We start from the raw sequence: 14,646 nt of genomic DNA, 5'->3' as shown, positions 1-14,646 counted from the left end.
ATTTTTCTTGATTTTGATGTGATGAGGGTTTTTGTTTTGCTACAGCTAGGATTGCATTGTGTTTTACAGCTGCATCACACCTTTGACTCATGTTCAGCTTGTGATCCACCAAAGTACCTACCATCTTTTTGCATGTTGTGCTACCTATATAACCTCTCTTATCCTACTCTTATGCTTGATTTTTCTTATTCAAATGAAAGGCTTTGGATTAATCTGTTGCGCTTCCTGACCATCATTCCAGCTTCTCAAAATCCTTCTGAATCTTGATACTTTGTCTCATCTAACAGAATAAGAGAATAATAGAGTTGGAAGGGAACTTGGAGGTCTTCTAGTCCAACTCCAGGCTCAAGCAGGAAACCCTATATCATTTCAAACAAATGGTTGCCCAATCTTTTGCAGATTATTTACCTGCAAATAATCATTTGATAATCAGGTTTTCTACACACAGCCATCTAAGTCATTTGTAAATATGTTGAACAGTACAGAGGCAGCAGCATGCCATTGGGCACTTCCTTTCAGCTTGATGTAGACCTATTGACTTACACTTGTTTGGTACTATTGTTTAACCAGCTCTATATGTATCTAATGAACTAATCCATCTAGTCAAGCCTGAATTTTTGAAAATAGCTTTCCAGAGAATTCTGTCAAATGATTTGTTGAAATATTTTTTCTGCTCCCTCCCTCCCCCCCCCCAAATATATATTGGTTTGGCATGAAGCAGAACTTCAAGATATGATCTACATGTTGGTTCAAAACTCTTGTTATTTGGTTCTGCTTAGAGCACTGTGTAAACCTAGTTATTGTGATTAATAAGCAGTGATTTGTGCTACACAATCCTCTCTGGCCCAAAGGTCACTATTGGTTTGACTGATTGCTGGGGCCATAATCTAAAAAGTAAAAGGTTGGTAAGAATAAACATTGATTTGATGTCATTTACAATTACAATTAAATTAAATTAAATATAGGCAGAATGATGACTTTCCATTCATGCATTTGGTTACAATTCTGGAGATCTCTGGAGGCATTACAGTCCTTTGTGGTTATGGGAGCTGAATTTTTACTGATATATTTCTGTTTTAGAAGTTGGTTTATTGTGGGAACCAAGCCAATTGTCATTTATTCAAATAACTATAGTTAAGCCAATCATGGCTTGTTTCAACATCAGAGAACTCTCTAAACCCAGATAGATGGCCCTCCACCCCTTCTTAAAAATCTCCAATGAAAGAAAGCTAAATGCTTGGGAGGTCGCTGTCACAGAGGTCGTGCTGCTAGGAAATGCTTTGTAAGGCATATACTTTTGTTGCTGCAGTGGCCCTTCAAGGCAGTTAATGATATTAGCTGAAAAGTTAACAGCAAAGAAGTGGAATAAAGTGGCAGAGGAACTCTAGGGTGAAGGGGCTACTGTGGACAAGTCTGTCTTTCCATCCATCCATCCATCCATCCATCCAATCCAATCCAATCCAATCCAATCCAATCCAATCCAATCCATCCCAGAGCTTCACTTTTTCCATTTTGTACTCTGCTAAGAGGGAGGGTGTTTGCTGCTGTTGCTGCTAAATAGGAATAAACTCCTTGGATGCAATGTATCATTTGAGGACCATTGGCAGTGATAAATCACTATCAGTTAATTTCAAAAGACAGCTTTATGTGGAACTGTTTACATTCTGCACAGTACCTTTAATACCATCAAATAACAACGTCTCCCTATCCTATTTCCGAAATGGGACTTGATAGGTAGATAAAAATGCCAAATCCAGTCTAAATATCTGGCTGACTATGTGACAAACCATAATAATAATAATAATAATAATAATAATAATAATAATAATAATAATAATAATAATAATAATAATAATAATAATAATAATAATAATAACAATAACAATAATAATAATAATAATACTTGCCTTGACATGGTTGTTGGACTTGCATGCTCTGCGGAAGATGAGAGCTATGCCAGAGGTTTAACCATACTGGACAGGTCTTTTCTAATACTGTATGCTAAAAGGTACAGGAAACGTTCAGGGTACTGACAGTGGCCAGTCTGGTAAAACTGAGGAACATAATAGCGCATTGGAGCAATGCTGTGCTGCTTATTGTTTGCAGTTCTCATTTAATTGGATAAATGAAAAATTGTTTTAGGAATTATTTGACAAGAGAAGAAAATTATCATAAAATTATTATAATTGGCATGTGGTGTTTCCATTTCCATTACAAGCTGGCCTTTTGCGTACGCCAGGTGCTCCAATGGAATTCTAACATGTTTAAACCTTTCACTCTGCTTTTTGTGATTGGGATATTAGGCAGTCAGGGAAATCCAAAGTGATGGAAATTAGAAATAGCAACAGCACTTAGACTTATGTACTGCTCCATAGTGCTTAACAGCACTCTGAGCGGTTTAAAAATGACAGCATATTGCCCCCAACAATCTGGGTCCTCGTTTTACCAACCTCAGAAGGATAGAAGACTGAGTCAGCCACGAGCCAGTCAGGATCGAACTCCATTCTGTGGGCAGATACTGCATTCTAAATACTACACCACCAATTATCTGAAAGGAATAGGATTTAGTGCTGTGCAGCCCTTTGGAATGGAAGGCAAATGTTGTCTTTTTCTATATTGCTGCAGCTTGGAGGGTCATTGTGCAATCCCAAGATAATATTGTATGTAGATGCTTTAAGAGGCTGTAGACAGGTGCTACATGGGTGGCCATGCACCCTGTACACTATGAAACATACTTTGGTGTTTCTAAAGTACAGTCACAATACATCAGTAGCCTCCATCACAAACATCCTCAGAAGGTGATGCGGGACAGGAATTATGTGCAAAGGAAAAAGCAGTGTCACTGATTCAACACATCTGCACTCCTTTTGCACATACATCACAATGCATTAATAATAAATATAATATAGAAATAATGATGATGATGATGATGATGATGATAATGATGATGATGATGATGATGATGATGATGACTTGAACATCATTGGCATTGACAAATTCACCATCAGTCAATTGCAAAAGGCGGCTTTACTGGGGACAGCTTCCATCCTGTGATGATATCTGTAACACCATCAAATATTCAGATCTGTCTATCCCAGATCCTTGGTAAAGACTCGATAGATAGACAAAAATGCCAAATCCAGCCTAAACAGCTGGCTGACTGTGGATGAATCATCATCATCATCATCATCTTGGGGCAAAGGGGTACAAGGAAGACTCAGGGATTCTCTTTCATAATTGTAACTCACTGGATCCTGTGAATACTTTTGCCTCCAAAATCAAAAAAAGTGGAAAGAGAAGAAGGTAGAAAAACAGAACTTGAGAAATGGCAAGGTATATTTCACCCTATCATTACTGTGAAATAAAAACTAGGAGGTTGGGCTGGCAAGTCCTATACGTGAATCTTAACTAAGAGGTTTTATTCTAGCTGGGTAGGCCTGGAACAAGTACTATTATGCTAGCTTAAACTATTTCTGACTATTTGCCAGAAGAAAATGGAAGCAATTTCTGGAATTTCTTTATATGGTGGATTCTTAGCAGGATGAATGCTAGTAATGAAATCCAATTATAGTTCATCCTTTCTCATGGTGGGAAGAGGAAGCATTTATTTTCTAAACCTTATAAGATGATTTTTTTTAAAAAAAATCAAATTCTCTTTTGTATAGGAAAAGCATTTTCCAGGATTAACTGTGGAACCACACAACATTCTCTGCAAAACAGCATTTTGCATAAGCTACTAGAAATAAGTCGTGTAATTAGAGCTTTTGAAAACAGTAACACCTTAAAATTGCATGCTGTTAACATGCAATTACTAGTTTCTATGTAGAAAACTAGCATCTAAAGATTTAGCCTTCTGATTGGCCCGAGAATCTAATTTTTGATTGCAGGGAATTGTCCTATATATTTTGCTGAGACAAAGGGCAAAATGGTGCCAGTAGTTTCCTACTGATCATAGGACAGCAATTTCCATTGTATTTTACAGAAGTCTAATATAGTGGTCTACAGCAAACTGTGTAATGTATACAACTGTGTTGTGTCATTTAATATCTGATCACTGTTCATTCACTGGTCCAGCTAGTCTCTCCTTGTGACTCAAGTGTGGCAGTGCACTATTGGCAATACTACTGAGCAATATGGTGATCAGAATACTGCATATGGAAGACTCATTTGATGTACAACATCAATTACATGCTGTGTACTGGCTCAAATGGGGCATTTTCTAAAAAATATTCTGTGTTACCACAAGGATGGAAATGGGACACACATCCCTCCCCCCATTCTTTTTTTGTGATTGCACAAGACAAGCAAATTCTCTTGTTGCAGCCCATGGCGTCTCCTGTCTTGGCATGACTGGTTAAAAACTGCACAGAGGAGAGTTGTGTTGAGAGAAAGTGACTGGCCCAAGGTTATCCAGCTGATTTTTCATGTCTAAGGCAGGAGTAGTACTCTCTCTATCATTTCTACCTTCCTATCTACCTATTCATCCATCCATCTATCATCGTCTGTCTGTTTGTCTATCTATCTATCCATCCACAGTCTGTCTAATCTCTCTATTCTTCTGTATCTCTATCTCTCTCATCTCTCTTGACCTTTCATCCCTACATCTTGCAGTAATTCCATAAATTCTGTAAATTAATCAGGTGGTATAGAAAGAAATCTGTGTCTCGAACTGCCCAGAATCCATTTCACTGAATAACTCCTGAACTCCAGTTCTTCTAATTATAAATATATCTGGTTTGGGAGCCTTATTTCTCTTTTTTCTTCTTCCCAGTTTCTGAAGATCTGAGCATCAAACGTGCTGTTCACTGAAGCATGAGCTTTGGACATGGCCACCCGCCGCTGTACTCGGAAGCCTTGGCTGGCCCCCGGGATCTCTAGAATGATTTGGAAACATCTTGTTGTCATCTCCCTCTGGCTGCCATCATTTGTTTTGGGTGGAGCCTCTCCCACCTCCTGCCCAGCTGCTTGTTCCTGCAGCAACCAAGCCAGCCGGGTCATCTGTACACGCCGGGAACTGGTGGAAGTGCCCGAGAGCATTTCAATCAACACACGGTACCTCAATCTGCAGGAGAACAACATCCAGGTGATAAAGACAGACACTTTCAAGCACCTTCGTCATCTTGAGATTTTACAACTTAGCAAAAACCTCATCCGTAAGATTGAGGTTGGTGCCTTCAACGGCTTGCCCAATCTCAATACTCTGGAGCTCTTTGACAACCGGCTAACCACTGTCCCCACACAGGCCTTTGAGTACCTCTCCAAGTTGCGGGAGCTATGGCTGAGGAACAATCCCATTGAAAGCATCCCTTCTTATGCCTTCAATCGAGTCCCTTCTTTGCGGCGTCTAGACCTTGGAGAGCTCAAGAAGTTGGAATATATCTCAGAAGCAGCTTTTGAAGGTTTGGTCAATTTGAGGTACCTGAACTTGGGCATGTGCAACCTTAAGGATATCCCAAATTTGACAGCCTTAGTGCGACTAGAAGAACTTGAGCTTTCTGGAAATCGCCTGGACATGATCCGTCCAGGCTCCTTCCAAGGCCTGACTAGCCTTCGCAAGTTGTGGTTGATGCATGCCCAAGTGGCCACCATTGAACGCAATGCTTTTGATGACCTTAAGTCATTGGAAGAACTCAATCTCTCCCACAATAATTTGATGTCCTTGCCCCATGATCTGTTCACCCCTTTACACCGCCTAGAGCGTGTCCACCTCAATCATAATCCTTGGCATTGCAATTGTGATGTGCTGTGGCTCAGCTGGTGGCTCAAAGAGACAGTGCCCAACAACACTACCTGCTGTGCCCGGTGCCATGCCCCACCAAACCTCAAAGGGCGATATATTGGAGAGCTGGATCAAAGCCATTTTACTTGCTATGCCCCTGTTATAGTGGAGCCTCCAACTGATCTTAATGTGACTGAGGGAATGGCTGCTGAGTTAAAGTGCCGAACAGGGACCTCCATGACATCAGTGAACTGGCTCACACCCAATGGCACACTGATGACACATGGTTCCTATCGGGTGCGCATTTCTGTCCTTCATGATGGCACACTCAACTTCACCAATGTGACAGTCCAAGACACTGGGCAATACACCTGTATGGTGACTAATTCAGCTGGCAACACCACTGCTTCAGCCACACTCAACGTCTCAGCTGTGGATCCAGCCACTACAGGTTATACTTACTTTACTACTGTAACTGTGGAGACCATGGATTCTAGCCAAGAAGAATCTATTCCTACAAAGAAGGAACCTGGGCCAACACCTTCCCAAGGCTGGGGCATGACTTATTCCACTACTTCACTGACTCCTCGCAGCACACGCAGCACTGAGAAGCCATTTACTATCCCAATCACTGATGTCACAGAGAACGGCATGAAAGATTTGGATGATGTGATGAAAACTACTAAGATCATCATTGGCTGTTTTGTAGCCATTACCTTCATGGCTGCTGTGATGCTCATTGTCTTCTATAAGCTTCGTAAGCAACATCAGCTTCATAAGCATCATGGACCTACCCGCACTATTGAGATCATCAATGTTGAAGATGAGCTACCTGCAGCAGCTGGAGCTCCTGGTGACAGCCACCTTGCACTTCCTGCCATTGAGCATGACCACCTCAACCACTATGCTGCTTTCAAGGCCCACTACAATAACAATAGTGGTGGTGGACCCCTCACGTGCTCCAAGAACCCCATGCTCAATTCCATCCATGAACCTCTTTTATTCAAGAGCAGCTCTAAAGAAAATGTCCAAGAGACACAGATATGACAGCCACAGCCTGAGGAAAATAATAATAATTCTGTGGTGGGAGGGCGGCAAAGGGTTAGTATATGCAGTGAGGAACATGTTCAGGAACAGCTCTTGCCTCCTCACTTTAAAAACAAACAAAAACAAACACAGGTCTTTTCACCACTGTGGCAGATCTTGGATTCCCAAGCCTCCACCAGTAGATACCTTCGATTCTCACCAAGTTAGCTTTTTATGTTCTCTTCTTTTTTCCTTCTGCAAAACAAGACACTGCTCTCACCTTCTGCCTGATCTTCCCTTTCTTTTCTTTTTCTCTCCCCTTTCCTTTTCTTATTTTTCTACCATACTCCCTTTACATTGGAGACTTTTTTTATACAGATGGGGCTGTTTCTGTATCCAACTACCTGCTGTTTTACTTTGAAAGAATGAAAGAAAGAAAAGAAAAGGAACAATGACAGTGACAAAGAAGGAAGGGAGGACATTTTCCTTTCAACGTCATGGGAATAATGTTTAGGAAGAAGAATAAAAACCAAGTGGAATGGGAAAGGGATTTTAAAAAAATCTTATTTTGAGCCGCTTTCCGTCAAAATTCTATTTTCATCCATTGGGATACACAAAATAAATTAAATAAAGAGATGGGAGGTCATAATGGTGCCAGGATCCTCACCCCCACCCTGCCCCACCTTTGGAGCATGTGGGGATGCTGGGCACACAGGGTTTTGGGAAATTTTTTATGACTAGTATTATTACTATGGGAAAGCAGGCACAGCCAATGTGCTCCCCAGAGACACAGGGGTGTGGAGGTATTTTTTAATTTGTAATAATCTAGGGTGGGAATGTTGGGTTTAATGGGGGTTGCACTTCTGGCCTAAAAAAAATTAAAAAAGAAAAAAAGGGCCTGTGGATTCCCGTGACATTTTGGGGTCTGGTCTGAGTTTCTTATTTTAATAAAATCCATAAAGATGTTTCCAATCCTCCCTGGGATGGTTTTTTCAGTGGGGGGGGGGGAAATAAATGTGAGCTATTATTCAAATGCATAAAATGCAGGGACAAGGATGAATTTTGGCAGCAGTGCAAATGTATATAGGGGCACAGGAAGGTATATGCTAGTACTACTCTTTTACTTAATCCTACTCTTCCTGTTCCTGACCTTATTAAGCTAAGCTACCAAGTAATAAGACTGTGTATGTGGATTGTGGGTTCTTGCATTGATTGCTTTGGGTGTTCCATTTATGTTCAAGAACTCATATGTAGAATCCTTCTTTAATTTCCGCCAGTTAATGAAGAGGTCACTGACCGAGAAAGTAAGATAGCACATACTAGAGACTTTGGGAATGGGGCCATCATATATGGATCTGTGATTTTATATGCTTTCTTTGAACCAGGTTGGTCATCACACATGAACTACCCTAATATCAATGATGTAGAAATGAAGGTACTGCAACATACAGTACACAATTTCTCCCCAACACACATATTCTGCTACAGATCAGGAGGGATTCAACAGTTGTGATTTATACCATTCCCGATCATAGGAAGTATAGTGTGATCTCTGTGGATGAATCTGCTTTCTTATATGGAGACCAAGGACTAATCATTTTAAGAAACAATTTTTTTTACATATTATGGTATTATGGGAAACCACAGAGTCCCAAAACGTATTGTTAGTAGTCATGGGATGTGAAAGATGTAGCCTAACAACCTTTGAAAGGCCGGAGTTTTCCCACCCATCATGCGAGAAGAAAAATTCCCACATCTAAAGACTTCACGTTATTTAAACTTCAACCCAGAAGAAAGCAACATATGTTATTTCAGCTAGATATAACAAGGCAATCTGCTGCACCTTCACAAGTGTTGGACTGTAGTTTCCAACATTCTCAGTTGGAAAGCTGAATATTTGGGGAAAGCTGTGATAGATGGGGAGGCTGAGAACTTTCAGGCTTTCATGAGAAAAATTGGATTGAAGAAAAGATGGAAGGAAACATCAGAAGATTACATCACAAAAGAGACCTGGGAATGGAGAAGCAAAACTTTCAGGAGGCGTGAATGTTTGGGATAGGATAGAATCAACACTGTCTCCCCAACCTGATCTCCTGGGCAGGCATTTATGTCAAAAGATGATCTGAGGATTTGGAGAGTTTAACACATCTAGAGGATATCCAGTTGGGAAGGATTATTATTATTGTTATTGTTATTGTGAGTTGCTCACAGTTGCTTAAGAGGGTCGTTCAATCAAATCTTTCAAATAAATGAAGGTGGTCTAGATATTTAAGGAATATGGATTAGATCAGGTTTTTGAAGGATCAAAATAAGGAATTATTTGGTCTGTGGAGTGCTATGAAAAAATGAAGGGTGAGGGATGACAACTTTTGACTAGATAGGAGAAAATTGCTGTAGTCAAGACAAAATAATGGTGAAATATGAAAAAGGGGGGGGGGGATTTGCAAAAGGCTGAAGAAAAATGAGCTATTCTTTTCTTGCACACAGAGAAGTGACATCTTTTGGTGGTGGATTCTGTGTGGAAGCAAAATATGCCCACTAAGAAAAAAAATATTCTCTCTGTGTTTATCTTTTTTGGGTAGTAATATCAAAATAATTTTTTAAAATATATTTTTATTAAAATAGTTTTTCTTAACATAAAATACAAATGGAAATAAAGACAATGGAAAGAATAGGAAGGAAAGAAGTTAGAGGAAATAAAATAAGGAAAGAGGAAAAAAGAAACAAAAAGCAGTAGTTTCCAATTTTTTTCAATGCAGTAAATTACCTAATAAAGTTATCAAGTTTTTTCTTGTGCCAAATAGTAACTAAAAGCCATTTCTATACAGTAGCCCATTTAATCATCAAAACCCAAGACCAAAATTTCATTTTTTTTCCTCTTTCATACAGAAAGTCCAGAAGTGGTTTCCAGGTAACCACAAAACTATTTACCTTGTTATCCCTAATTAATGCAGTTAACTACATCACCATCTCTGCCAGTTCCATCATCTTCTCAATCCATTCCTCCATTGTGGGGGTTAATGCTTCTTTCCATTTCTGGGCATATAAAATGTTTGCAGCTGTCAACATCTATAGTAACAAAGTTCCATTTTCCCCCAATTCCTTATCTAATAATCCTAGAAGAAAAGTTTCTGGTTTCCCTTGTAATTGTCTAAAGAAATTATGAGGAAAGGAAAACTTCAGAAGAAAGATAAGATGATTAACCTTATTTGCTGTGGGTCAGCCATCCTTTACTACTCTGAATAGGCAACTGGCCTTACAGGATTGCCGGAAGGGAAGAAAACTCTTAGCAGAAAGGCAGCAGGGCTTGTCAGCAACCTACAAGAGGTATGGAAAGCCACTGAATTAGAGGAGGTTGCTGGGAGGGAACAGTGGGAAGGGGCGGATTCCAGCAAAGAGAAAGGAAAACCCTAGGAAAGCACTGTCTCTCACACAAACACTTAGTAGAAAGGTTGGAAAAGTGTTTGTAAAGAAGAAAACCCAGCCGAGAAGAGTTTCACAGTGACCATGACGTGTTAAAAGGATTTGAGATGTAGAAGTATCCACCTCTTTCAAAGACATTAGAAATCAGGAGGGAGAAGAAGAAAGTATTTGGATTTGCCATACAGAGGTGATCCATAAATGGCTTCTATAGACAGTCAAACTGAAGTCCCTCAGGACTACATGGAGCACTTGGTCCAATTATAAATCTGATTCCTAAAGATTACTTTAAAGCAAAAAAACCAATGAAGGGGACAAGGAGAACAACAGGGTAACTAGGTCAACGGGAAACAAGGAAGATGCTGAAGGTGCAAACATGATGAAGAATGTGAGAAAGTATCAAAGTTTCCAGCTTTACTTTGCTGAAAAAGGAATAGCATATCAGCTGCATCTTTTGGAAATTGAAGTTCAGAAGACATTCAGTTGGAGAAGAGTGCTTTAAAAATGGAAGATAGTGATTGTGCTCCTTCAGATGTTTTTGGATTACAGCGTCTCTCGTCATTGGTCCTACAGTGCTTAATGGGACTGCTGGGAACTAGAGTTCAACTATATTTGGGAGACCACTGATTGCCTGTTTAGGCTCTAGTCTACAAGGTCAGAGACATGGGGGAAAAGCTGCAGTGGAAGACAATGATACCTCTGTAATAACATTTTTACACACAGGTTGCTTTACCAAATTTAATGGAAGTACAGACAAGCAACTGAAGCTGGAGAACCAGATTTATTTTTTATTTATTTATATTCTGCCTTTATTATTTTTACAAATAATGGGTGGTGAATATACCCAACACATCCTCCCCTTCCTATTTTCCCCACAACAGCACTGTGAGGTGGGTTGTGCTGGGAAAGAGTGACTGGCCCAAAGGCACCTTTGGCTAAGGCTAGGGCAGGACTTGAACTCTTCTGGTCTTCTTGGTTTCTAGCCTGATGTTTTAATCATTAAGACCAAATTGGCTCTCAGATTCACAGTGTCCCCGTTCCTTCAAATCAAAATAAAATGGTGGTGCCTGTGGTTCAAAACAACTTCCTTTCAGCATACTGTATCTGCTGTACCCCTTTTCCTCTCACATATTAAAATGGGTGCATGCCTCCCTGATCATACTTGCATGTAACTAAACTAAACTTGTTCCAGCCTAACAATCACTTAGGTTCGTATTTCTGAGACATGGCTTTTTATTGCCCATTTATTCATTATCTAGTCCAATTCTACACACATATCTGGAATGGCTATCTGATTTTCAGTTTATCCCAAAGCAAAGTGGAATCGCATCTTTTGTAAAATTGAAAAAGATATCTTTGTGTGGGTTGAAGAAGTCATTCTTTCTTAAAACACACACATGCACTCAAAAATTCGGGACCACAGGAAGAAAGAAGACTTTGGTAGTGCTGCAGAAAAGCGGAGGTATGTGTATGTGCTAACAGATGCAGTATCTGGTACTGCAAGTATATTTTCTTGAAAGTGTACTGGTTTATATCTTTATGAATGCCAAAAACTTGAAACATTTTGGCAATAACTTCCATGCATTCTGTGCTTTTATTCCTAAAATTCTAGCTTCTTTTTACCAAGAAATCCCAAACTAATATAAATGGATGTTGGTTGGTACATTGTATTCAGATTCAGATTCAAAATCCTTCTGTTTTTGTCTATTGAGTTTCTATGTATATTATCAATACCTTTGCTCAGTGGGAGCAGAGGGAATATATTTGTATGAATAGTAAGGTAAAAAAAAGCTGTTCCCTTGACTTCTTAGCATTAATTTGAGATGCACAACAGGCAGCTACATTCTCCCAACATGATTTATGCTGATTTTTTGTGTTTCCTCCTGGGAATGCAAAGTTGTTTCAAGCCAGTATGTGCTGTTCTTTCAAAGCACTACCTGTGCTGTGAGATTTGGATCTGCAAGGCACAGCATGTTGAACAATAAAAATCAGCCAGGAAGCAGTTTCCATATTTCTCTGGCTGGAAAAGAACTTCTACCACTTTTCAACTCTCACATTTTTTTCTACTGAAGAACAAGTCCAAGAAAAAAGACGAAAACTGATTGAACCTTAAACCTTAACTTTTATGATCAAAGATAGATATGATATTTAAGATCCGTGTCTAGCATTATTGATATTAAAGGTTCAAAGTTCAAAGCCCTAAATTGATTCAGCCAGGAAGGTGTTTCTTTGTTTTAAAACATTTCCAACTGATTCGTTTCCTGACCACAATGGCTTTTTCTTAGGGAAGTGTTGCCTTTCTCCCGCCTCCATGAGTCAATCTATCAGAAAAACACAAGCTGAAACTCCTGTGCTGTTTGCAGCCTTCTCCTCCCCACCCCATTTTAAAGATGATCCCTTGAGCTCCTAACATTTGCCACTATCTGTAATTCTTTTTTTTTTAGTATGACACAAGAGGAAAATTATGAGATATAATCACATTAACTGAAAGGAACTAATTCAAATTTAATTAACTTGAAAATTAAATTAAATCTAACTTTGTTTCTGTCCAGCTCCAATCATTTCTTTATCCTTTACCTAATTTTTTTTTGAAGCATACTTTCCTAGCATTTCCATCAAAGACTGAGAGGTTTGTGCCCTGAACAAAATGGAGGAAGCATTAAGATTAAGGATAAAGACAGGCAGAAGAAAAATTAAAGATCTCTCTACCAACACTGATATCATAATCTAGATAGTGGCTCCCCTTATGTTTGAGGAAAAGATGAAGCTGAAGGTTACGTTCTCATTATCATTGTTTTTTGTCATCTGCATTTCCTGATTTCCAAAGTTGAGGAGAAAAAGAATTGAACTCAACATTCCCACTAATTATGGATGCACCTCCCATTTTGAAATTCCAGTTGTTTTTATTGGCAATTACAACAAAGCTATTTTTTTATCCTTCATTCCACTTTCTAGAGATGCTGACAATTCTTTGTTCTAAATATAAGGGCTGTTCTAAAGTAGAGTAGCTTTTATTGATCAGCCATTTAAAATGGAATAACTTTTATCTGCACCTTAGTTTTTGTAATACAAAGGAAAAAGGGAACCCAAATTCAAAACTATAAAATCCATTAATAGGGTACATTTTTTTCAGTACCAACTGATAATGTTCTCCTGTGCGATTCAATGAACCTGAATTGATAATGGTACCTTAAATGCCAGGAAAATTTGCTTATGTATCAGAGGAACTTTGGTTCTATAACTCAGGAAGTAACACTGTAATTATACCCAATAATTTCCCTCCTAATTTAATGTGCTTTGTGATATCACCAATAATCCCAACACATATTGATGCTATGGAAAAGTTAGATTAGCATTTGGTAGGGCAGCAACAGAAATCTTGGAACAGATATCCAAATGCTTTAATGTATTTATACTTACAAAGATCAGAATTGTGCAAGCCATAATATTCCCTGTGATACTTTATGGAAACAAAAATTGAATGGGTGCTTTTGAACTTTGGTGTTGGAGAAGATTCCTGAGAATAACATGGGTAGCCAAGAAAGCAAACCAATGGAACATCAAAAAGATTAATCCAGAGATCTTACTTGAAAAAGAAATAACCAGGTTCAAATTATGTGAAGACCCAGCTCTCCTGGGAAAAGCAGAAGGAAAGAGAATAAGAGGATTATTAGCTGCAAGATGGATAGACTCAATTATAGTGGCTGCACAGATGGAAGACCTGAAAGACTAGATTGGTGCAGATCATCATGGAGAAATTTTATCTATGTCACTAAAAGTTGACAACAACTTGATGGACATAATTAATTAATTAACTACTAATACTATTGATACTACTACTACTGCTATTATTATTTACATTACTAGTGTGTACAGAACATTAGAGGAGGAGTACTGTAGATGGTACTCTTCTGACTGATCTTTGGGTAATTTGTAACATGCCACATGGATATCTGTTTCCAAGTTGTTTAACAATAGCAACAACATTATGGTGGCCCTTGGATTTTGCCTGCGAAACAGAGAAAGTTTAATCTGAAAGCTTCTTGGTGGATATTTCTACATCATGTGACTATCTGCATTATTCATAGAATTTTAAGTGTGTGTGGGGGAATAACCTTATAAACTCATGTTCCATTGGTAAACTATTCTGTGTTTTCATATCACTTCTTGTCACCAGAGAAAAAATTATTAAGGATAGTAAAAGACATCCGTGACTGTCAGTTCTGCAAAATATCCATCTGGAAGCATCTCACTATACTGAATGGTTGTGCAAAATGATAATAACTGCCTTGTAGCTTTGATATCTAAAAACTGGCTAAGGCTTCCTTAAGTCTCATCAGTCTTTTGTAAAGTATATCCCAGAAAACTGAACTATGTTATTATAAATACAAGGAACTATATGCCATGACTTATCTTCCAATATAAAATTGTACTCAAGAAAAACTATATGGGAAAATGAGAGAGAATGTATCTGATTATTC

The 14,646-nt window shown here is 38.8% G+C and overlaps 1 protein-coding gene across 1 annotated transcript; it reads left to right on the top strand.

The window, feature by feature from the left end:
• The first annotated feature begins 4,825 nt into the window (after window positions 1–4,825).
• LRRC4B (leucine rich repeat containing 4B) lies at window positions 4,826–6,766 on the top strand. The gene has a single exon (XM_015810209.1). It carries the CDS (start codon window positions 4,826–4,828, stop codon window positions 6,764–6,766), a length of 1,941 nt encoding a protein of 646 aa, XP_015665695.1.
• Window positions 6,767–14,646: the final 7,880 nt, after the last annotated feature.

This window comes from Protobothrops mucrosquamatus, unplaced genomic scaffold (genome assembly GCF_001527695.2).
Source record: "Protobothrops mucrosquamatus isolate PMUCROS unplaced genomic scaffold, P.Mucros_1.0 scaffold7, whole genome shotgun sequence".
NCBI lineage: Eukaryota > Metazoa > Chordata > Lepidosauria > Squamata > Viperidae > Protobothrops > Protobothrops mucrosquamatus.
This window is presented reverse-complemented; position numbering and strand designations above follow the sequence as displayed.

Excerpts from the sequence above, each read along its gene's own strand:
- LRRC4B (XM_015810209.1), top strand. The coding sequence starts at position 4,826 with ATGGCCACCCGCCGCTGTACTCGGAAGCCTTGGCTGGCCCCCGGGATC.